Raw genomic sequence first — 22,670 nt, 5'->3', positions numbered from 1 at the left:
ACCCCAACAACTGAAATAGTTCTCAGAACAATACATATCATTAGGATGATGGCATTCCAATCACATATTTAGATTGCTCTTAAACGTTTGTTTTTGATATCCTTGGATTTTTCTTCTACCTATCTAACATATCACTAAAATGTTGTACACAATATCTGCAACAACCAGGTTTTCCAAATGCTCTTGACAGGTTTCCAAATGATGTAATAACACAATATGCCAATAATGCTTTTAGAACATACTGCAGCAACAAAATGCGAGCACAACGTTTTGGGAATGTTCTTGCAACATTAGGCAAATACCTGTAAGTTACTCTGGATAAAGAAAATGAAACATTGTGAAATGAGAACATTTTCTGTAACTTAACAAATGTCCTGAAGTACCTGAACAGTTTTCTCCCCTGCCCTAATGTATAGCTTCTAGGCTCCGAGAGTCATCATACAGACACACAGATATTCAAGTCTACATGGGGTATCACTGTACGATAAACGTTACATGGAGAAAGAAATTGCATTCCTTTTAATGTCTTTTTTTTTTTTTTACTGTACTGCAAACTGAAGTTGTAGATGGCTGTATTTACACAGGCATCCCAATTATTTTAACTAATCGGTTTTGACCAATCAGATCGGCTCTGCAAATTATCTGATGCGATTGTGCGGGGGAAAATGATCAGAGGACTGCCTGTCTAAACACAACCACTGGAAATGAAAAAGAACAAGTTCATTCCAATATCTTGGTGATTTTTATTATTTTACAGTATTGTCAATGTTACTTAATGCTATATGTACTTTGGTGGTGGAAATTGAACATTAATAGACAGCAAACATCATTCACCGCCATAGTCTTTAGATTCTTTGCACTTCAGTTAGATTTTTTTCAGAGAACAAAATCATCGTTAAGCACTTTTTACTCTCCAATCATACACTTTGTTTTCTATAGTCTAGTTGTACAAAGATGAGAATATTTCACATTTTCCTTAGAAGTGTATAATCTGTTTTGTGTGTTGTGTATTTGTGTTGTGATGAGTTTATTTATTGCTGTGTGTGTTACTGTTGCGGCATCTCTCATGTAATACACACGTATTATCAAGGTCATTATCACTGACTGATAGGACTATGAATCAGGGCTTTTGTGTTATTTTTCGTATGTATCATGTTTAACATTCTCAGTGAATAGAGAGTTAGTGGGATTCAAATGTGTGCACTGGTTTTCTGCCACTAATGTAAATCTCTGTCTGCTTTGTTCTATTCTGATGAAGATTATTATCTATGGCTCTTTTTCGTGAAGTCTAGCATGCTGATTAATGAATGAAGTCACTTATATCCTCGGCCTCATACAGCTCTACTGAAGAATGGAGTTAATCAGTCTCTAATGCTATTCACAGTAGAGGTCAGTCACTGGCTTACAGAGATGTACTTTTCTGTTTCCTCACTGAACGCCCTCTGTACAGTATAGAATCATATGTTATTATCATGGGTGTGGGTTAAGAGGTGTACATGCCTAATGCTGATCCACACACCAGGATTGATTTGCATGATCTGAAATTGGATTGAATGAGTGCTGAAATCATTTGAAAGGAGTTTAGCATGATTTGTTTTTGTAGCCTGTGTACCAGTCTTTGTCTGCTTACATTAGAGTCAGTGTTGTTCATTTTCACAGGTTGGCGCTGAACTGGGTGTTTACTCTGCGTGTCTACAGTCTGTCTCTCTTTTAAAGTAAGGTGGCTAACTCCATATTAATTCGGCTTGATCACACCTTAGGTGTGTGTGGTTTGTTCAAACAGCAGACTCTGGGAGATCTAGTTTAGATAAACATAATTCCTGCATGTCTTGTCCAAGCCCTGAAGATGATCCTGGGTACAGGTCATCTGTGTATAGTGTGCTCATGTCATTCCATCATTATATTTCCTTAAAGTCCTGCTGCTGATGTACTTTTGGTTTGTATTTGATTAAATGTATATAAGAGGAAAGGAAGTGCCTCTTCATGTGAATGCCTGTGCTTCTTTTGATTCAGCTGGTGGTGTTGAAGCGAGTTCTACCCATTGAGTTCTTTTGTGTTGAGATTAGGTTTAGTAAAACAACAATCACAATACAGTGAGAAATGCATTGAAGCTACATTTATTTTTATTCTAGCAGACTTAAACAGATACTGTAATATTGAACAATGCATGATTTTTGACAGGTTCAATAAGCTGATTTATTTTACCCTCCAAGAAAACAAAGCACAAATCTAGGATCAGTTTTAGTTTAGGAATTGTCCACCTGATCCTGTTGTTGGACTAATTTCTGTCTAAAGATTATCCACAGCTTACCAGCTGCCACCTAGGTTCTGACATTGGTAGAGTTTTTTTAAACTATATAATATTGCTTGCTCTTTAGGGTTTTAGGCTTGGTATCTCTTCAAGCAATTTACTATCTTCTGTAATGAAAGGATTTATAAAATATGATAAATGTTAAATATTATTGAATGATATCAGTACGTGTTAAACCTCTGTGCCTTTGACAGTTGAACCTGTGTTGCCCTTAGATGGAATGTAGTTGTTCTCAGAGTTGCCAACAACTCCAGCTGTCTAGTTTTGCTTGCGTTCCATGTCAGAGGTATTGCCAACTGCTCCTGATTTGAGTTTAGCAGTGGAGTATTTGGCACTCTCCTTGAACACAACTGCCTTGCGTTGCTCACGGGCTTTTCTATAACTGTAGTAATTCGCTATGCCACTGCTTATGCCCTCTATAATACCTCGTGCTATTTCTCTGACGCGGTGAGACTGCTCCTCTGCGTTGTTTGACGCCTCTTTCAGGTGTTCTATCTCCTCCTTCATAGCTGCCTCTTTCTCTGAGAAGCCCTTAGTCATCATCTTCTCCTGTTCCTGGAGTTTACTATCTATCGCTTTCTCCAACTCCTGTTGCTTGTCCTTTGCCTCCTGGGCCATCTTAGCCTGGAATCAGAGGGAGAACAAAACACAGCCATCCTGGTTATGGTTTTGCAGGTGTAACTTCTCTAAGGCTATTGTATCATCTTCAGTGGCTAACATTACACACAATCCAAAGAAATCAGTGGTGGAAATAAGGCCATGATATACGTTTTGTGAGGTTTTCAGTGTGACTATGTACCTCCAGCAGACAGATGTTCTCCTGATGACTCCTCTCGCTGTCCTGGATCTGCTTCTCTAACTGTTCCTGTTTCTCTTTCTCCATCTTAATTGCCTGTTCAGCCAAGGCTCTCTTCTCTTTTTCCTCTGTGACCAAAAATAGGGCACATGGCTGGAATTTTGGTCTTTAAACTATTTGATCATCACGAGACAAAAGGTTAAAAAAAAAGAAAAAACGTATTTTGTTCATATTCTAACACTGAATATTGTCAGGTCTTCAACCAAAACCTTATAATAAATAAAGGGAACCTGATACTTATTTTTTATCTATACCCAATGTCTGAAAACATAGCACTACCTCCTATGCTTGACTGTTGATATCAGCTCCATATTGTGGACTGTTGATATGAGGTCAATACTGTTGACTGTTGAGGTCAATAGTGTTGACAGTTGATATGAGGTCAATACTGTGGACTGTTGAGGTCAATAGTGTTGACAGTTGATATGAGGTCAATACTGTGGACTGTTGAGGTCAATAGTGTTGACAGTTGATATGAGGTCAATACTGTGGACTGCTGATGTTAGGTCAATACTGTGGACCTTTAGAGGTCAATAGCGTTGACTGTTGATATGAGGTCAATACTGTGGACTGCAGGAATGCATTTTACATACAACTTACTGTATAATAATATAATACCCAAATTAGTTACAGTATATTCTCAAGAATAAAAAAAATGTAAAAATAATATATTTGAGGTCAGTCTTATTCTTTGTTATTTCTTTTATTGTACTTAAACTAACAAAGTGAGCATTTTACCAACATTCATAAATACACAGGGCATCATTCTTGCATATCAGGCTTACACTGAACGCAAGTAAATGTTTTTTGTCTTTTTAATTGACATTGTTCAACTAAAGCTAACAATGTGTGCATGCAAAATCCAAATACAGTGCCTCTACTTCGTAAAAGCTTTGCGCATTATTTTATACTGAAGGATAGTGTTCATAGCCTCCAGTCCAAATCGAAGTGCCGGCATGACTTTAGACTGAAAGAAATCAGCTTCCTTCTCAGTTTTGTTCTTCTTCTTGAACTCTTCAATCTCCTGTCTCATTAGGTCAGCCTTCTCTTTGTGGCCCTTTTCCAGGAGATCCTGCTGCTCCTTCAACTTGCATTCCAAAGCCCTGCTGAATTCCTCTTCCTGTTGCTTTAGCTGCTCCTTCCGCTTCTCTTCCATCTGCTTCAGCTTCTCATCTTTGCTTCTGCGATCATCCTCCAAGGCAGCTTCCAGTTCAGCCTGTTTCTCTACTGCGGCTTTCCTTTCCTGCTCCAGCACAGCAGCTTTCTCTTTCTCCTCTGGATGGTGCATAGCAAAAGGAGAGGTGTAACACCAGGGGGTCACAAATTATGCAAGAAATGTTAATATAGCAATAGGAAACTGAACTTGCTGTAATGTTATTTTATGTTTTCTGAGACTTGACCAGGATTTTGAAATGGAGCATTATGCAGCTACAACACCATTGAGATGGGCTGTTGTGTTCAAACATGGTTTCATTAGTGTCAATGGATCTAATGTATTCCTGGAAAACATGATTAGATCTCTCCATTACTGGATGTGAACTGCCGATCAAAACGTTGGGGTCACTCAGAAATGTCCTTGGGAGTTGGGACGATGTGAAAAACGTGAAGAAAATCAGAATGCAATGACGTGCAAATAATTTAATGGGCTCAGGAACACTTCCGAAAACCATTGTCTCTGAACACAGTATGTTGCTGCATCCACAAATGCAAGTTAAAATTCTACTATGCAAAGAAACTATACAAGTGGGAAAGCACCATAAATGCTGAACAATGTCTACAGGTTTTGGAGCAACATATGCTGCCATCCAGACAACTTATTTTTTTAGGGAAAGCCTTGCTTATTTCAGCAAGACAATGTCAAACCACATTCTGCACATATTACAACAGCATGGCTCTGTAGTGAAATAGTCCGGGTGTTAAACTGAACTGCCTGCAGTCCAGACCTGTCACCCATTGAAAACATTGATGAATTATGAAACGAGAAATACGACAAAGGACTGTTGAGCAGCTGAAATCAGATATCATGAAAGTATGGGAATACATTTCACTTTCAAAATAACAGCAACTGGTCTCCTCAGTTCACATACACAGAATATTGTGAAAAGAAGAGGTAATGCAACAAACTGGTAATCATGCCCCTGTCCCAACTTTTTTGGAACGTGTTGCTGGCATCACATTCAAAATGGTTATGTATTTTTCCAAAAACAAAAACATTTGATATGTTGTCTTTGTACTATTTTCAAATAAATATAGAGATAAATGCATTTTACACCACGTCCAAACCTTTTTGGAAACGGGGTTATACAGAATAACAACTAAAAAATCCAGAGAAACGCATGTCAAAAATGTTATAAATTGATTAGCATTTTAATGAGTGAAATAAGTATTTGATTCCCTCTCAGTCAGAAAGATTTCTGGCTCCCAGGTGTCTTTTATCCAGGTAACAAGCTGAGATTAGGAGCACACTTTTACAGGGAGTGCTCCTAATCTCAGCTTGTTACCTGGATGAAAGACACCTGTCCAAAGAAGCAATCAATCAATCAGATTCCAGACTCTCCACCACGGAAAAGACGAAAGGGTTGTCCAAGGATGTCAGGGACAAGATTGTAGACCTACACAAGGCTGGTATGGACTACACAAGGCTGGAGGAGGTGACAACACTTGGTGCGATTATTCGCAAATGGAAGAAACACAAAAGGACTGTCAATCTCCCTCGTTCTGGGGCTCCATGCAAGATCTCACCTCGTGGAGATGCAATGATCATGAGAACAGTGAGGAATCAGCCCAGGACTATACAGGAGGATCTTGTCAATGATCTCAAGGCAGCTGGGACTATAGTCACCAAGAAAACAATTTGTAACACACTACACCGTGAAGGACTGAAATCCTGCAGCACCCACAAGGTCCCCCAGCTCAAGAAAGCACATGTACAGGCCCGTCTGATGTTTGCTAATGAACATCTGAATGATTCAGAGAAGAACTGGGTGAAAGTGTGGTGGTCAGATGAGACCAAAATCCACTCAACTTGCCGTGTTTGGTGGAGGAATGCTGCCTCTGACCCCAAGAACACCATCCCCACCGTCAAACATGGAGGTGGAAACTTTGGGGGTGTTTTTCTCCTAAGGGGACAGGACAACTTCACCACATCACAGAGACAATGGACGGGGCCATGTACCGTCAAATATCTCAGCCAGGGCATTGAAAATGTGTCATGGATGGGTATTCCAGCATGAAAATGACCCAAAACACACAGCCAAGGCAACAAAGGAGTGGCTAAAGAAGAAGCACATTAAGGTCCTGGAGTGGCCTAGCCAGTCTCCAGACCTTAATCCCATAGAAATATGTGGAGGGAGCTGAAGGTTCGAGTTGCCAAACGTCAGCCTCAAAACCTTAATGACTTGGAGAAAATCTGCAAAGAGGAGTGGGACAAAATCCCTCCTGAGATGTGTGCAAACCTGGGGGCCAACTACAAGAAACATCTGACCTCTGTGATTGCCAACAAGGGTTTTGCCACCAAGTACTAAGAACTATGTACTAAGTCATGTTTTGCAGAGGCATTGAATACTTATTTCATTTATTAAAATGCAAATCAATTTATTACATTTTTGACATGGGTTTAGACACCATTAAAATTATAGACTGATAATTTCTTTGTCAGTGGGCAAACATACAAAATTAGCAAGGGATCAAATACTTTTTTCCTTCACTGTAGTTGTTTTGACATTTCATTTAAATAATAGTGATATTTTTCACCTGTATTTTATCTGAAAAACTGATTCTTCTCTAGTTTTGCATTTTGCTAGTGTCCTTGTCACTACTGGTAGCATGAGGCGATACCTGCAGCCCATTCAGGTTGCACAGGTAGTCCAGCTCCTCCAGGATGAGTAACAGGATGAAATCCTCAGACCCATTGTCAGACCTTACACTGGTGCAATGGGCCCAGGGTTCCTCCTGGTTCAGGACAATACCTGGCCTCATGTGGCCAGAGAGTGAAGGCAGATCCTGGATGACGAAGGCATTGATGCTATTGACTGGCACTCACATTCCCCAGACCTGAATCCATTTGAGAACCTCTGGGACGTTATGTATCGGTGCATCCAACGCCACCAAGTAACGCAACAGACTGTCCAGGAGTTCACTGTTGCCCTGATCCAGGTCTGGGAGGAGATCCCCCAGGACACCATCCGCCATCTCATCAGGAGCATACCCAGACATTGTCGGGAGTGCAAACAGGCACGTGGGGGCCATACACACTACTGAGTCACATTATGAGTAGCCATGATGAAATTAATGCAAGGTGAAACAGCCTGTGATTTGTTTACTTTGATTTTTGGTGTGAGTTTGAACCCAGCCCTCAATCGGTTGGTGATTTTGTTGATTTTGTTCTCAGCAAATTACACAAAGTACAGCAGGGCTCTTCAATTCCGGTCCTCGAGGGCCGAAACATTTCTGGCTTTTATCCTCTACTATTAATATGGGACTGATTCAGACCTGAGATGCCAGATGAAGGCAATCAACTAGCAGGTAGAACAAAAAAAACGAAGTGTTTTGGCCCTCCATGACTGGATTTGAATAGCCCTGATGCACAGTAAATATTTAATATTTTTCATTCATAGTGACCCGATGTGTGATTTCAGTCTTCCTTTAAAAACTTTGAGCAGTGTACATTTTACTTTGTAATGAATTACATTATTGCTGAGTAACAAATGGCAGACACTTTGATAACCACCCCATAATTTGAGAAAACCAACCCAGCTGGGTAATTCTATTGGTCGGGTAGTGTTCAACTCCATGTTGGAATATTATTTAAAAATGCAGTCCGGGATTATTGCAAATAACAAACTACACAAAAGGGCATTTGTGAGGTCAGGCACTGATGTTGGACGAGAAGGCCCGGCTCGCAATCACCGTTCCATTCCATCCCGAAGGTGTTCAGTGGGGTCGAGGTCACGGCTCTGTGCAGGCCACTCGAGTTCCTCCACACCAACCTTGTCGAACCACGTCTTTATGGACCACAACTTTGTGCACAGAGGCACAGTCATGCTGGAATAAAAAAGGGCCTTCCCCAAACTATTGCCACCATGTCGGATGCACCCAAATGTATTTTTATCCTGTAGCATTATGATGACCCTCTGCTGGGACTTATGCGCCTAGCCCAAACCCTGAAACAGCCCCGACCACAAAGCGTGTCAATCCCTATGTTGGACTTACCGTAGATCTTTTTCTCATTTTCTGTCAGTTTTTTGTCAGCTTGCAGAATGGAATTCTTCTCTTGACTCTTATCCCTCAGGAACTGATCCAGAATCTCCTCAGCCTATGGAAAACATTCCCCAAACATAATTTATAATCCTTGTTGGATGGCAATCTAAAACCAGTTTGATGAGTTTCTGATATGACACTAAAAACATAATGGTCTGCTAACATAAGTCACATTAGAGTTGGTGGAAAGTCTTACAACTACTCTACAACACTGAAAGATAAGAACAACTCTCTTGTTAATTATTGATTTTCTGATTCATGTTTCACCCCAAGCAATGACTCTTACCCTAACTCCTTTTTTGGGCTCGGCCCTGTACTGGGCCACCAAGTTATCATGGTGATTGCAGTAAAGCTCATAGCCTCCCGGTGCAGCGTACATCCCCTTTGTAATGTTGTTGGCTATTGAAGTAGACAGCTGCTCCAAAAGGGCCTTACACTTCGTCTCTGAGGCCTCCTCATTCTTGACGAGAAGGTCAGCATACAGCTCTGAAATAGCTTCCTACAAGAATCAATACATTTAAGGGAACCATTAGAAAAAAGTTGTCCTTTTCTTAAAAAGTTGGTATCATGCATAAATCTCAAATAATTTAATTCATTTAATAAAGGCCCTTTTACACCAATATCTGTCTCAAAGTGTTTATTCAGATACACAGGCTAAAGCCCTAAGATCAAGAATATATTTTTCCCTTACCGCGAGAGCTTTCAAGTAATCTCCCTTTTCATCTTTGAAGGATCGTTTCATGAACACCTGCGTCGCCTGGTGGTCTGATCGGAGGTGATAAGCTGAAATATGATCCATGTCTAAAGGAAATAAGGCCTTCACCTTCTCCATACCCTCCCGGTACTCTGCTAGGCCTTCATCTACAGCAGCCTGATTCTCAATTTGGGCCATGGCCAGCACCGCATTCTCCAGGCAGGGCACATGTCCTTTGGCTATAGTCGACACGTAAGAGTTCACCAAGTACCCGAGCACTGCAATCAGGTGAAGGCGAGGGGTAAAAAAAAAAAAGTTTTCCTTGTACAATAACATCAATAACAACATTCATTGATGTCCAACTCAGAAATACCCATCCATACAGAAATGTGCTGACAGTTCACTTACTTCTCCCAGTAACTCGGCGGCCCCCTTTCACAGTTTTCACACGGCTCGTCTGGAGAATGAAGCTACAGAAAGTATTTGCCACCGTTAGAAAGCTTCCACAGAGGTCGTTTTCATCCATGGAGTCCAGGTGGGGCATTTTGTCAGGAGTGGTTGGGGTGGGGAACACAAAGCACCGACGTGAGGGGAAGTACTTCCGGATGCACTCTCGTGGGAGGTTGTACATCGTGTTCTTCAAACCACCGCCTGAATAAAAGTCAGCATAAAACAACACAGTTCACTAATACATTTTTAGGGCAGCTTTCCCAGATACCGGGGAACAAACGACATTCTTCAAATTTTTGCTTTTTTGGAAAAGAAAGAAAAAGGTGCAGTGGTCTCTTAATTTTCTACAGAGCTGTATATGTAAAAATATATATTAATAATTTAGAGATTACAACCAGTGATCTTTCACATGCTGGCCCACTGTTCTTAACTACTAAGCCATCTACCTTTCTTCTTTGCTCCAGAGTCCAATCTTTATGCTCCCAAGAAAATTGATGCCTTTTTTGCGAATAGCCTCACTAACAAGTGGTTTCCTTGTAACCACACAGCTGTTTTTGTTTAGTCCCAATTACATTTTCCCCAAAGTTGTCAGTTCATCACTATCCTTCTAGGTTTTAAGAATGCGTTGGACAGTTCTTAACCCAATTCCAGTAATTTTAGCAATTTCCATAGTTGCTTTCCTTGCTTGATGCAGGCCAATAGTTTCACCCTTCTGAAACATAGTAAAATCTTTTCCATAACTGCGGGATACGTCTTCCGACATGGTTGTTTAAGAAATGAGAAGCTACTCACTGCATCATTTAGGCTTCAAAGAATTGTTGCCAGCTGAAACATATGAATTGCTGCAGTAGCTACACTCACCTAAAGGATTATTAGGAACACCATACTAATACTGTGTTTGACCCCCTTTTGCCTTCAGAACTGCCTTAATTCTACGTGGCATTGATTCAACAAGGTATTGAAAGCATTCTTTAGAAATGTTGGCCCATATTGATAGGATAGCATCTTGCAGTTGATGGAGATTTGTGGGATGCACATCCAGGGCACGAAGCTCCCGTTCCACCACATCCCAAAGATGCTCTATTGGGTTGAGATCTGGTGACTGTGGGGGCCATTTCAGTACAGTGAACTCATTGTCATGTTCAAGAAACCAATCTGAAATAATTCGAGCTTTGTGACATGGTGCATTATCCTGCTGGAAGTAGCCATCAGAGGATGGGTACATGGGGTTCATAAAGGGATGGACATGGTCAGAAACAATGCTCAGGTAGGCTGTGGAATTTAAACGATGCCCAATTGGCACTAAGGGGCCTAAAGTGTGCCAAGAAACCATCCCCCACACCATTACACCACCACCACCAGCCTGCACAGTGGTAACAAGGCATGATGGATCGATGTCGTCATTCTGTTTACGCCAAATTCTGACTCTACCATCTGAATGTCTCAACAGAAATCGAGACTCATCAGACCAGGCAACATTCTTCCAGTCTTCAACTGTCCAATTTTGGTGAGCTTGTGCAAATTGTAGCCTCTTTTTCCTATTTGTAGTGGAGATGAGTAGTACCCGGTGGGGTCTTCTGCTGTTGTAGCCCATCTGCCTCAAGGTTGTGCATGTTGTGGCTTCACAAATGCTTTGCTGCATACCTCGGTTGTAATGAGTGGTTATTTCAGTCAAAGTTGCTCTTCTATCAGCTTGAATCAGTCGGCCTATTCTCCTCCTCTAGCATCAACAAGGCATTGTCGCCCACAGGACTGCCGCATACTGGATGTTTTTCCCTTTTCACAGCATTCTTTGTAAACCCTAGAAATGGTTGTGCGTGAAAATCCCAGTAACTGAGCAGATTGTGAAATACTCAGACCGGCCCGTCTGGCACCAACAACCATGCCACGCTCAAAATTGCTTAAATCACCTTTCTTTCCCCTTCTGACATTCAGTTTGGAGTTCAGGAGATTGTCTTGACCAGGACCACACCCCTAAATGCATTGAAGCAACTGCCATGTGATTGGTTGATTAGATAATTGCATTAATGAGAAATTGAACAGGTGTTCCTAATAATCATTTAGGTGAGTGTATCCAATGATAGGCTCTTAAGAATTTGCTTATTAAAATCCAAACTTTTTTTGGCCAGTAAGTGTAGGTCAGTCTGAGACTTCGTATTGGGCATTAGTTTACCAGAAATAAAAAATTAGGGAATTTGTAAGGTAATCATAAAGTTGATTATATCTAACCAGTCAAAGTATCAAAGCTGATTACCCATTTTCTACATGTTGATGCACCCATGTGTCCTGGTTCCCTTTTGGTTGGTCAATTCGATGCCATTTAACTGTAAATGTTTACTTCCCTTCACGTCGGTGGCAGTAACACATTAAACTGTAACTAAACATTTTCGTGTTGACCAGGACCTGTGTGTGATTTTGTGTTTAAAATAAATATCTTAAATGCCACAAAAAAAATGTTGTTGAACAGAGTACAGAAGAACAGAGTATTTCTGTACTTTCTGCCTTTTTGATATACGGTATGTCCGGTTGCAATCTCTAAAACTCATTGAATCACCACAATCTTTTTTTTATATTACTTTTATACCAAAATCTATCAATGATGCCTTTTTTCAAATTCAAAGTAACATTCTTTACATGCCACTACGGACCACCCCAATATACGCCTATTTAAAAAGTCATGGAAGGAGGAGGGCTTTCAAAATGGCAGTTTTATTTTAATTACAACTCAAACGTCAATTGACATTTCTAGTTTTTATGATGTTTCCTGTCTGAATCAAAATTAGGCTAAATGAAACAGAATGTGTTTTCAATTAGAATTATATTAAATTGTATTAGAACGATTGTCACTAAGTTACACAACTTAATGTTTTGTACAACCCTGTTTTCAAAAATGTTTGGAAACGGGATGCTGTAAAAAATTTAAAGAAAAAGAGAATGTAATGTTGTGCAAATCATTTAAACCCTATATTCAAAAGAAAATAGTACAAAGACAAATATCAAATGTTGAAACTGAGAAATGTTATTGTTTCTTGAGAGTCTGCGTGCTAAACTGGCCTGCCAGTTCCCAAACTCTTACAGAGTATTGTTAAAAGAGATGATGCAACACAGTAGTAAACAAGTCCCTTTCCCAACTTTTTTGAAACGTGTTGCTGGTATCAAATCGGCTTATATGGGCATGTATTTTTTCAAAAACAATAAAATGTCTCAGTTGTCTTTGTGCTATTTTCAATTAAATATAGGCATAACTGGTTTGCACATGATTGCATTCTGTTTTTATCTGCATTTTACACAGCGTCCCAACTTTTTTGGAAATGGGCTTGTATACTGGGCCGCTGTTCTTGGAAAGTTAAGTTGGACTAGAGAAGAATAACATTTATAAAGAATGGACAGTGAAGATTTAATCCTTTGGCAATTTAATTGCAGAAATGTGATAACACTTGAAGAAACCATTCTGTTTAAGGACTACAGTAAACTACTGACACATTTTGTACATTATGAAAGAAACTGGATTGTAAAGAAATGTTGAGGTGAAAATGTTGTATTACTTTAAGATTGCTATTGAAAGAAACAGAGGTAAATCAGTGGATGTAGGTAGTGTTATGGAAATGTTGAACTAAGGTACATTTGGGAAATGTCTGTCTTTCTATTGGCTGGTATGTAAATCTTTACTTTGATTGTGACACACGTCTGTATAATATCAGAGGATTATTAGTTACTTTGACCATGTTCTCCTGCCTAGACAAAGAAGGGTGTCAGTCCTCTTGTTCCTTAGGAATGTGGTCCTTGGGGGGAAGTATGGTCAGTTGGTCCCTTTATGTAAACACAACAGTAAACATTATGGCAGGAAGGATAAGGTGGGGGGGACAGCCCTCCCTTTTGGGTAAAACCTCTGTGACACAAGACAGATGGCTAGCAACTAACCACACCCCTTTTTCCTTGATAAATACGAACTGTTCATGTATTAAGTTAGAGACTCCTCGGATGATTATGTCTCTCTTATTTGCAAATAAATAATAAAACGTATTTATGCCAAGATAATTTTGTCTCTGTACTTCCTCCTTTAAGAGTTCTGATCAATGGAATTGCCATCACACTTGACACTGGATATTATTAGCATGGGAGATGGAACTCCCGACTGTAGGACACATGTCGGTCCTTAACAGGTGTGATGGTATAAGTTTTATGGTATATGGTGCATGCATGTTCCCGATAGTGGCACCTTATTCCCTCCCTAAAGGAACAAAGGTTATGCCGTCCCAAAAAATACACTCACCGGCCACTTCATTAGGTACAGTGCACCTTTTCAACTGCTTGTTAATAAACATGAATAATAAAATATGTATTATTTTACCCTCTGCTAAATGTTTTTTCTCAACCAAACAGCAATTAGGCTAAACTAAATACCTGAATGCTTGTAGTGTGTGCATACGTGAGACGGAATGTTTGACATTCAAAGACAAGTTCGCCGTGGGTGATGGTGGGCCCATAATTTGAATTCCAAGCATCTCACCCAGACATCCTTTCACTTAAAAGTGTGCACCATGAACAGAAAACATGTAACAAAAATGTCTTGTTAACGCGTCACATCACAAGAAGTTCTAACAAAGCAAAGAAAAACTGGTTCATCATGTTTGGAAGTTTTTTTATCACTGACAGTTTCTCATTGTCTTAGTTGAAGCAGAAAAATGACAAAGAAACATTTTAAGCAAGCATGCCACCCTTTTAAGTAGGTGGGGGCTGGTTTATCTGCTAAACAAAAATTTTCCAACCACTGAGTATAACACTATGTTTGTTAGCCTATGTTGCTTGTTATGCTATTACACATAAGGTGATTATATTCAGTTTTCTGTCTATCTAGCTTTCATAACATTGGATATAATTTTCATCATGATAATGTGAGAAGTCTGCAGCAAAATTATTACAACCTAACTAGCACATTACTGATTTGGTTAACTTTCACTGAGGTGACATAATAAAGGTTTTCTTTGATTGTATTGACTAGATCCTGAGCACAGTAAGGGGAATTTCCAATGCTGTAGGCTAACTTAGAAGACATCTAGGCTATATTATGTTGATATTTTGTTTATTGTGTATAAAAACTATTTTGGGGTGTCTTATGCCTAGAATTAGCCAAGGAGGTTGTTTGGTTCATTTGGTTCCAATTCAGAAAGTCTGATAAAATGTGCATAATAACATGTATATTTAATAGCGCAACAAATGAATTTAGGGTGTCAGACTTGTATACTGTATTTCAATGTGAATTCAGGGGCACTTCTGAAAGATTTTGGAGCCCCCCTTGACACTGGCCTTGATGAGGAGCCATCTAGGCTTTGTGCAGTTTAGTTTTAGTGTATTTTATGTTAGCAATAGGGGGATAGTGTTAGAATTTGGTTATCCTTTTTATTTGCATTTGCAGAAACTGAGTATATCACATGGATTTGCTTTTCACATGAAGGACTAAACTGAGCATATACTCTGTGAATCATATGACTGTACCTCACTCCTGATTGGAGGAATTGCAAGTATTCCAATCACAAGAATCCCATTTTACAACTAGTGGTGTTTTTATATGTAAAAAATTGGTGGGGCACAAACCATTTCAAAATATTGGATACATACCAATAAACTACAAAATGCCCTCTTGCTACTGATGTGTTTATTTAACACATCAACAAACAGCATGGCTCCACAAAACACTTTTAACGACAGAGCGGCTTGCATCTACCAGGTGTTGTAGTACACATACTGGAGAGAGAGAGACCTTGCGTAATTGCTCTCCTCTCTGACACACGTAAAATTACCACTGTCACATTTCCAAACCTAAATTAGGAGTTCTTCCTCTGGGCAAATGTTTCTATTACATTGAGAATTAAGTCATGTACCTGCTGAATCAGCTGGCTTTTGATGGACAACATGGCCATTGTGTTGAGTCGCGGCTGTCCCATGGTATTGAGTGAAGATTTTTACCCTCTTCAAGGTCGAAAACTTCATCTCTGACTCAGATGTCGTCATAGGTGTTGTTATGATAATTTTAAGCAGACTGACGGTCTCAGCAAAAGCCTCCTCTAGGTTGTTCTCATGGATGGATATCAGAGACAGGGCCGTCTTACCAGTGTGAAGCTCAGCGTGGCGGTACAGAGTGGTCAGCTCAGACTTCAACTTTTCCTCGTTTCCTAGAGGCCATCGTTTCTCTGCACAGTCAAGCTCAGATGTAGGGAAAGACAGGACAAATTGTGGGAAGAGTGAGCTGTCAACCGGCTTGGCAGCGATCAGGTGGTCACTTTGTGAAAACCTCTGCTCCACCTGGGAGATGACTGTGTTGCATGCCTCCTTCATCACCGGTGCTGTGTTGGTTACTCGTCGGCGTGGCTCGTCGGTTCCATCGTGAAAGGTGGCAGCCCATTCATCAGTTTGCTTCCGCATATTCTGGACATTCTCCTTGAAATGAGTGAGTGCACTGTTAATCCCAGAGGCATCCATGCTCCGTTTTTGCAGAGTGTTGTATAAAACATAAACTTCTGGCATAAGGAAGAAAAAAATTCCAGCAGCTGCAGAAAGGCTCGGTCCCTGAGTTTTTTTGACAGGCCGTATGCCTCACTTATGGTGGCCTCATCCAATCCTGGTTGTGTGCGTATGTCGTCCATACACAGGAGCAGCGCAACGCGGTTTTCCCAAACTGCATTGACGGTTCTACTTTTAGAATCTACATTGATCACACTAAAATTCTTGCATGCGTATTCATATTTTCACACGTACAATGTAAATTGCATTGTGAGAGAGGGGCTAGCCCCACATTCACGCTTAGCCTATGGCCTTCTACTGCAAACTCGAATCAGCAGAACGCAGTCTGAAGCAGCAAGGCAGGGAACAATGAAGATTAAATAAAATGCTAACACAAAGGATATGCAATTTAGGAAGATGCTATATTCATAGATAATAAATGATAGGAAGTCATCTTCGAGAAATACAAATTAAACTTTTGTTGCAGTTCTTTCTGTTGACAACAGGTGGGGCTGTGCTCCCCAGTCGCCCCTGGTTACAACCACCCCAGTCGGTACACAACACGGGTAAGATTGCGTTATAACAACAAAGCTCTAAATATAAAAAAATAAGTCAATAATAATACTGATTACCATTCAACAAGGTCGTAGCAGATGCGGGGAATGGTGGGTATGATTCACAGGGCCCATGGCTTGGCAGGACCCTCTAATTGTAATAATGTCAATGTCGCCTATAAGTGAGGGGGCCCAGGATTCCTGGTGACGTCCCTGCCATCCAATAGGTCAAACCAGTAAGGACTGCAAAATGATAAGCCCACAATGGCACCAACATTCCTCTAAGCTGCATTTCTTCAGTTTTTGTCTCTGGGAGATGAGAAAAAAATCTAATGATTTTTGGTGTCCTATGCATGCAGTAAAGAGTTTAATAGAACTCAAGCCAAACAAATGCCATGGAAATGCTCTGGTTGGCAAAGATCAGTCAAAACCGACACATACAGTTGGTTTTGACTGAAGAAAGTATTTGATAAACTGCCGATTTTGCAGGTTTTCCTACTTACAAAGCATGAAGAAGTCTGTCATTTTTATCATAGGTACTCTTCAACTGTGAGTGACGGAATCTAAAACAAAAATTCAGAAAATCACATTGTATGATTTTTAAGTAATTATTTTGCATTTGATACATCAGAAAAGCAGAACCTAATATTTGGAACAGAAACCTTTGTTTGCAATTACAGAGATCATACGTTTCCTGTAGTTCTTGACCAGGTTTGCACACACTGCAGCAGGGATTTTGGCCCACTCCTCCATACAGACCTTCTCCAGATACTTCAGGTTTCAGGGCTGTCACTGGGTAATACAGACTTTCAGCTCCCTCCAAAGATTTTCTATTGGGTTCAGGTCTGGAGACTGGCTAGGCCACTCCAGGACCTTGAGATGCTTCTTATGGAGCCACTCCTTAGTTGCCCTGGCTGTGTGTTTTTTGGGTCGTTGTCATCCTGGAACACCCAGCCACGACCCATCTTCAATGCTCTTACTGAGGGAAGAAGGTTGTTGGCCAAGATCTCACGATACGTGGCCCCATCCATCCTCCCCTCAATATGGTGCAGTCGTCTTGTCCCCTTTGCAGAAAAGCATTCCCAAAGAATTATGTTTCCACCTCCATGCTTCACGTTTGGGATGGTGTTCTTGTGGTTGTACTCATCCTTCTTCTTCCTCCAAACACGGCGAGTGGAGTTTAGACCAAAAAGCAACATTTTTGTCTCATCAGACCACATGACCTTCTCCCATTCCTCCTCTGGATCATCCAGATGGTCATTGACAAACTTCAGACAGGCCTGGACATGCGCTGGCTTGAGCAGGGGGGACCTTGCGTGCGCTGCAGGATTTTAATCCATGACGGCGTAGTGTGTTACTAATGGTTTTCTTTGAGACTGTGGTCCCAGCTCTCTTCAGGTCATTGACCAGGTCCTGCCATGTAATTCTGGGCTGATCCTTCACCTTCCTCATGATCATTGATGCCCCACGAGGTGAGATCTTGCATGGAGCCCCAGACCAAGGGAGATTGACAGTCATCTTGAACTTCTTCCATTTTCTAATAATTGCGCCAACAGTTGTTGCCTTCTCACCAAGCTACTTGCCTATTGTTCTGTAGCCCATCCCAGCCTTGTGAAGGTCTACAATTTTATCCCTGATGTCCTTACACAGCTCTCTGGTCTTGGCCATTGTGGAGAGGTTGGAGTCTGTTTGATTGAGTGTGTGGACAGGTGTCTTTTATACAGGAAACGAGTTCAAACAGGTGCAGTAAATACAGGTAATGAGTGGAGAACAGGAGGGCTTCTTAAAGAAAAACAAACATGTCTGTGAGAACTGGAATTCTTACTGGTTGGTAGGTGATCAAATACTTATGTTATGCAATAAAATGCAAATTAGTTATTTAAAAATCATACAATGTGATTTTCTGGATTTTTGTTTTAGATTCCGTCTCTCACAGTTGAAGTGTACCTATGATAAAAATTACAGACCTCTACATGCTTTGTAAGTAGGAAAACCTGCAAAATCGGCAGTGTATCAAATACTTGTCCTTCCCACTGTATTTCAGGTTTAGAATTGCAGACATCCCAACTCTACCGGAAGTACCGGGAGTCTCCCGCATTTTAATAGTGGCTACCTGATGCCCGCAAATTATATACAGTAAATCACTGTTTTCTTAAAGTGGGCGCGAGAGGCGGGGGGCAGGGGGTTGTTGCACAGTAGCCGGTGAAGCCACCTCCCTGAAATTAGTTTTTGCAGGTTGGGTTGTCTGGAACTGAGTAACCACATTGTGACCCTGTTATAATAGATGATGACTGATCAAAGACATTTCCACTTTTAGGTCAGAGATTTACGGTGCTTAGAGTCCTTTTTCTATCCCCATCCACATTCCATTAACCTCTTTGCTGCATGTATTGTATGGAGAACCACTGTGCACTGCTGATCTCTGGGCTGCTGGCCAGTGTCACCTTTTTTAAGTTCCAGGGCATGCTCCAGATACTCGTCTTCGCTGACATTTCTGCCGTTGATTTCAAGCAGTAGAGTGAAATCTCTGACGGCCCAGACAAAATTAGGAAATAACTGGACATATTCGGCATCATCTCCTTCCTCTTCCTCATCAGGGGAGGAAGCTGCACTGGAACTCTTCACCTTGATCCGGTCGGTCAGCTCAGTCACATATCTAAATGGTCGGTTGAGAATTGAATGACACAAAATCATAGCTATAAACGGTGCTTCATTGTCATGTACTGTACCTGATGCACTAATTCTGGATTTGCTCTAAGAAGTATATTTTAAGGAAATGAATACACATTCACTGACTAACCCCAACGGGAATGGCCTCGACAAAGCACAGTTTGTTCTAACATTCTGTAAACACAAAGCTGAACTGGCCTGTGCTTAATAGATTCACACAGTCATGTGATTAAGTAAGTTCACCCCCTGGAAAGTCGTCTTTTTTTAACAAAATGGATATGTAATCTTCACAATCTGCACTAGTAACAGATGAAGGTAAGCTCATTTAACACATTTCACTGAAGGACTATACTTTTAGAAAGATTATACATCCATTCATCACAAATCAACAGAAATAAATGAAGTGGAAATAAGTACACATGCAGATTCTATTGCTGGTTTTACCCGATTTGTGCTGAAATAACTTGGTGTAGGCCTTCCTTGTAACCGTCTTATCATGTCTCTTACAGAACTAGGAGAAATGTTTGCCTACACTTCTTTACTACTCTATAGTACTGCTTCAGTTGTGTCATGTTTGGGGGCTTTCTTTCATGCACAGTGTGAAGAATATTTCTCTTATTTTAATACTTTTCCAATAATTTAATTATGTATGCTTCATTATCCATGCATTGCTTAAGTTATGTGCTACATATGGGTGAACTTTGAGCTCACGTACCCTGAGAGAGGACCTGATAGAGGATTACAGCCGTACATTGGACCTGTCTGTGAACCTGTTGCTCTTTACCTTGTGGACAATGTGTAAGCCTGGTGGAGACTTTTGCCCTATGCTAAACTTCCTTGCTTTGTGGAAATACTGATATCGAGAATAATGATATGTCATGTATGACAGTTTTTTTGCTGACTTCTGTACTATAAAGGTCAGCCCCCCGGGTCAGCCCTAGGAAACAGAGGTCGTTTTGTCCATGCATGTATGGTTAATGCTATATTTCTCTCCTCATAGCTATGAAATAAACTTTTTTGATAGAACTCTTGACTCAGGACAATCTTTTACAGTAACATTTGAATAATTTCCACAACAACAGCCTGCTTCCAGTCCCTCCACAGCATTTTGATTGAATTCAGATATGGGCTATTACTCTGACATTCCATAACCGTCCATTTCTTTGATTTGATCCATTTTATTTTAGCTTTGCTTGTGTATTTTCAGTCACTGTACTGTTGCAAGACCAATGTTCAGTTCAGCTTCAGCTTTTTAGATACATTAATCAGAAAAAGGATCTGGTACTACATGTATACTGAGGTTGGTAGATCACCTGATGTTACCCGGTGTTTCTTAAAGATTTCTATTAGCATATTTCGGTCAGCTCGTGGCCTGAATTTTGTGGGACAACCTGTTGAATGTAGATTGCAAGTGGTGTGGAGTTTTCTCCATTTGGAGATGACATATCCACATGGTCATAACCAAACCAAGCGTCTTATCTTTATAGAAGGCTGGACCCTACCAGGTCACTCTCTAAGGATTTCCTAGACATTTGCACCTTTTGTATAGTACCCCTGATTCTAATTTTTTAAATTTTATGTGATGATAAGCACATGGGTGTACTGACTTTTTCTGTAAAAGGAGATTGCATGTTTATTTTTATTGTATTTATGCCTCTGAAGTAATTTTTTTGGTGAATTAGATTACCATCATCACTGTATGTAGATAGAATTTAGCTCAGAATCCTGTAAAAAAAAAAATTCCAGGGGAGTTTACATACTTTCACTTTCAACGAGAGGGATTTCCAAGAAATGCAAGGTTGGAGGGAAATATCCCCCACCCATGTGAAAGCTAAAACCGGATCAGGTCAATAGGAGAGAAAACAGGGGAAGACAGAAGGGAAGACTGCCATGGGTAAACAAAGGATACTGCAGGTGTTCCAGGGCTTGATTGTCAATAGTCCCTCTACTGTTATAGACCAGAGTGCTGCTTAACAGAATGGCAAGGCAGAAGATCCAAGCATCATTCTTAGAATCCCCCTGAAAAAAGTTTGACAACACGTTTTAATGCATCATTTTTAAAACCTGTTGTTAGATATTTGTTCAAAGTGCTCACTTGTTAAATCGTATGGACATTTCAGGATTAAATCAAGTGAAACTATTTTTATGTAGTACATGTGTGTCTAAATGTGTTGACAACTAAAGAGTCCCACCTTCTCCACGTCCCCCAAACCCTCTGTGTCCAGCAGCACCAGGGTGTGGGCTGTTTTTACAGGGTGAGGTATACACCACATCCAGATGCCCTTGGTCTTGGACTGGATGGTGGCTCCAAGGGCAAAACCTTTCAAATAGAATTTAAAAACTGCTTTTAGAAATTTAAATAATTAATCTGTAAAGGGGCAGCTTAATGTAAAGTGTTACTGGTTTTAAGATGACCTATTCTTTGCTTCTGTAAACATCAGCTTATGGCTAGCTATCTAGATCAGCTGACTACATAACTTTTTAACTACAATAGACATCAGCCTCATCAAGCAGTAGGCTATATAAAAAAAAAAAGAATTCCAGGTTTACTTTCTTCCCTATAACGGACAGTTCATATTTCCTATATTAAATAAAGCATCATGTTTGACCGCAATGTTTGTTACTCATCTGACGTAGGTATTTACTATTAGGGAACCACCTTGTTCAGAAACGTCTCTGCATCAGTCAGTCTCACCATTTCTTTTACCAGCCAGCTTGTTCATGAGATAAGACTTGCCAGTGCGGTACATCCCGACCACCGCCGCTACTACGACATCCTGGTTCAGTCCCTGTAAGTACTGGATGGCCTCGGGGACTACACGAAGTTCGCCGTTAGCATTTTCGACGAGGCACATAGGTGATTCCATGGTCAAGTGGTTTCGAAGTATGATCACAGCTTCCAGAAATATGAAAACTACAATTAAATAATTAGAAAATATATTCAGGTTAATGTTATATAAAACAGTAATACATTAAATCACAATGCGAAAGCTACTGCATGGTCAAACTGCCTTGGGATAGGCAGCCTACAGGATACAGTCACAATTATGATGGTCCGGACTATCTGGGCCGTTGCTCAACAATAACGGTATTCCCACTATTCCCCTGTATCTACAATAAAGCATTAATTCATCATTGATTTATCTCTATTATTTAAAAAAAATATTTGTCCGGTCGTCTGTACTCACTGGTGACAGCCAAACGTTCGAACCTTCCAGATGAACTAAAAATGTCAGAGGAATAACGCAGTTGTTATTCAAGCCTGAGATTTTGAAATTGAAAGTATTTTTAAGCCAGTTTCAGTTTCAGTATGACCCAGCACAAGCATTTTTGTCCATGATCCTACACCTAGAAAAACAATTCACGTCTTGAGGT

At 40.4% G+C, this 22,670-nt stretch overlaps 1 protein-coding gene across 2 annotated transcripts; it reads right to left on the bottom strand.

Moving 5' to 3' along the window:
* Positions 1-1,052: 1,052 nt before the first annotated feature.
* On the bottom strand, positions 1,053-22,605 carry LOC105016310 (guanylate-binding protein 1). 2 transcript variants are annotated; one of them, XM_010880035.5, is made up of 11 exons: positions 22,484-22,604; positions 21,991-22,209; positions 21,488-21,615; positions 21,205-21,314; positions 19,070-19,281; positions 9,529-9,771; positions 9,118-9,398; positions 8,713-8,925; positions 8,379-8,481; positions 3,111-3,235; positions 1,053-2,935 (listed from the first exon to the last, which is right to left on the bottom strand). In XM_010880035.5, the coding sequence occupies exons 2-11, from the start codon at positions 22,160-22,162 to the stop codon at positions 2,570-2,572; spliced, it is 1,953 nt and encodes a 650-aa protein (XP_010878337.2). In that variant the 5' UTR covers positions 22,163-22,209; positions 22,484-22,604; the 3' UTR covers positions 1,053-2,569. The 2 variants fall into 2 exon arrangements, with proteins under 2 accessions (XP_010878337.2, XP_010878339.2); XM_010880037.5 differs by lacking the exons at positions 1,053-2,935; positions 3,111-3,235 and adding an exon at positions 3,881-4,442 and having other exon boundaries at positions 22,484-22,605.
* Positions 22,606-22,670: the final 65 nt, after the last annotated feature.

The sequence above is a fragment of the Esox lucius genome, chromosome 16 (genome assembly GCF_011004845.1).
Source record: "Esox lucius isolate fEsoLuc1 chromosome 16, fEsoLuc1.pri, whole genome shotgun sequence".
Taxonomy (NCBI): Eukaryota; Metazoa; Chordata; class Actinopteri; order Esociformes; family Esocidae; genus Esox; species Esox lucius.
This window is presented reverse-complemented; position numbering and strand designations above follow the sequence as displayed.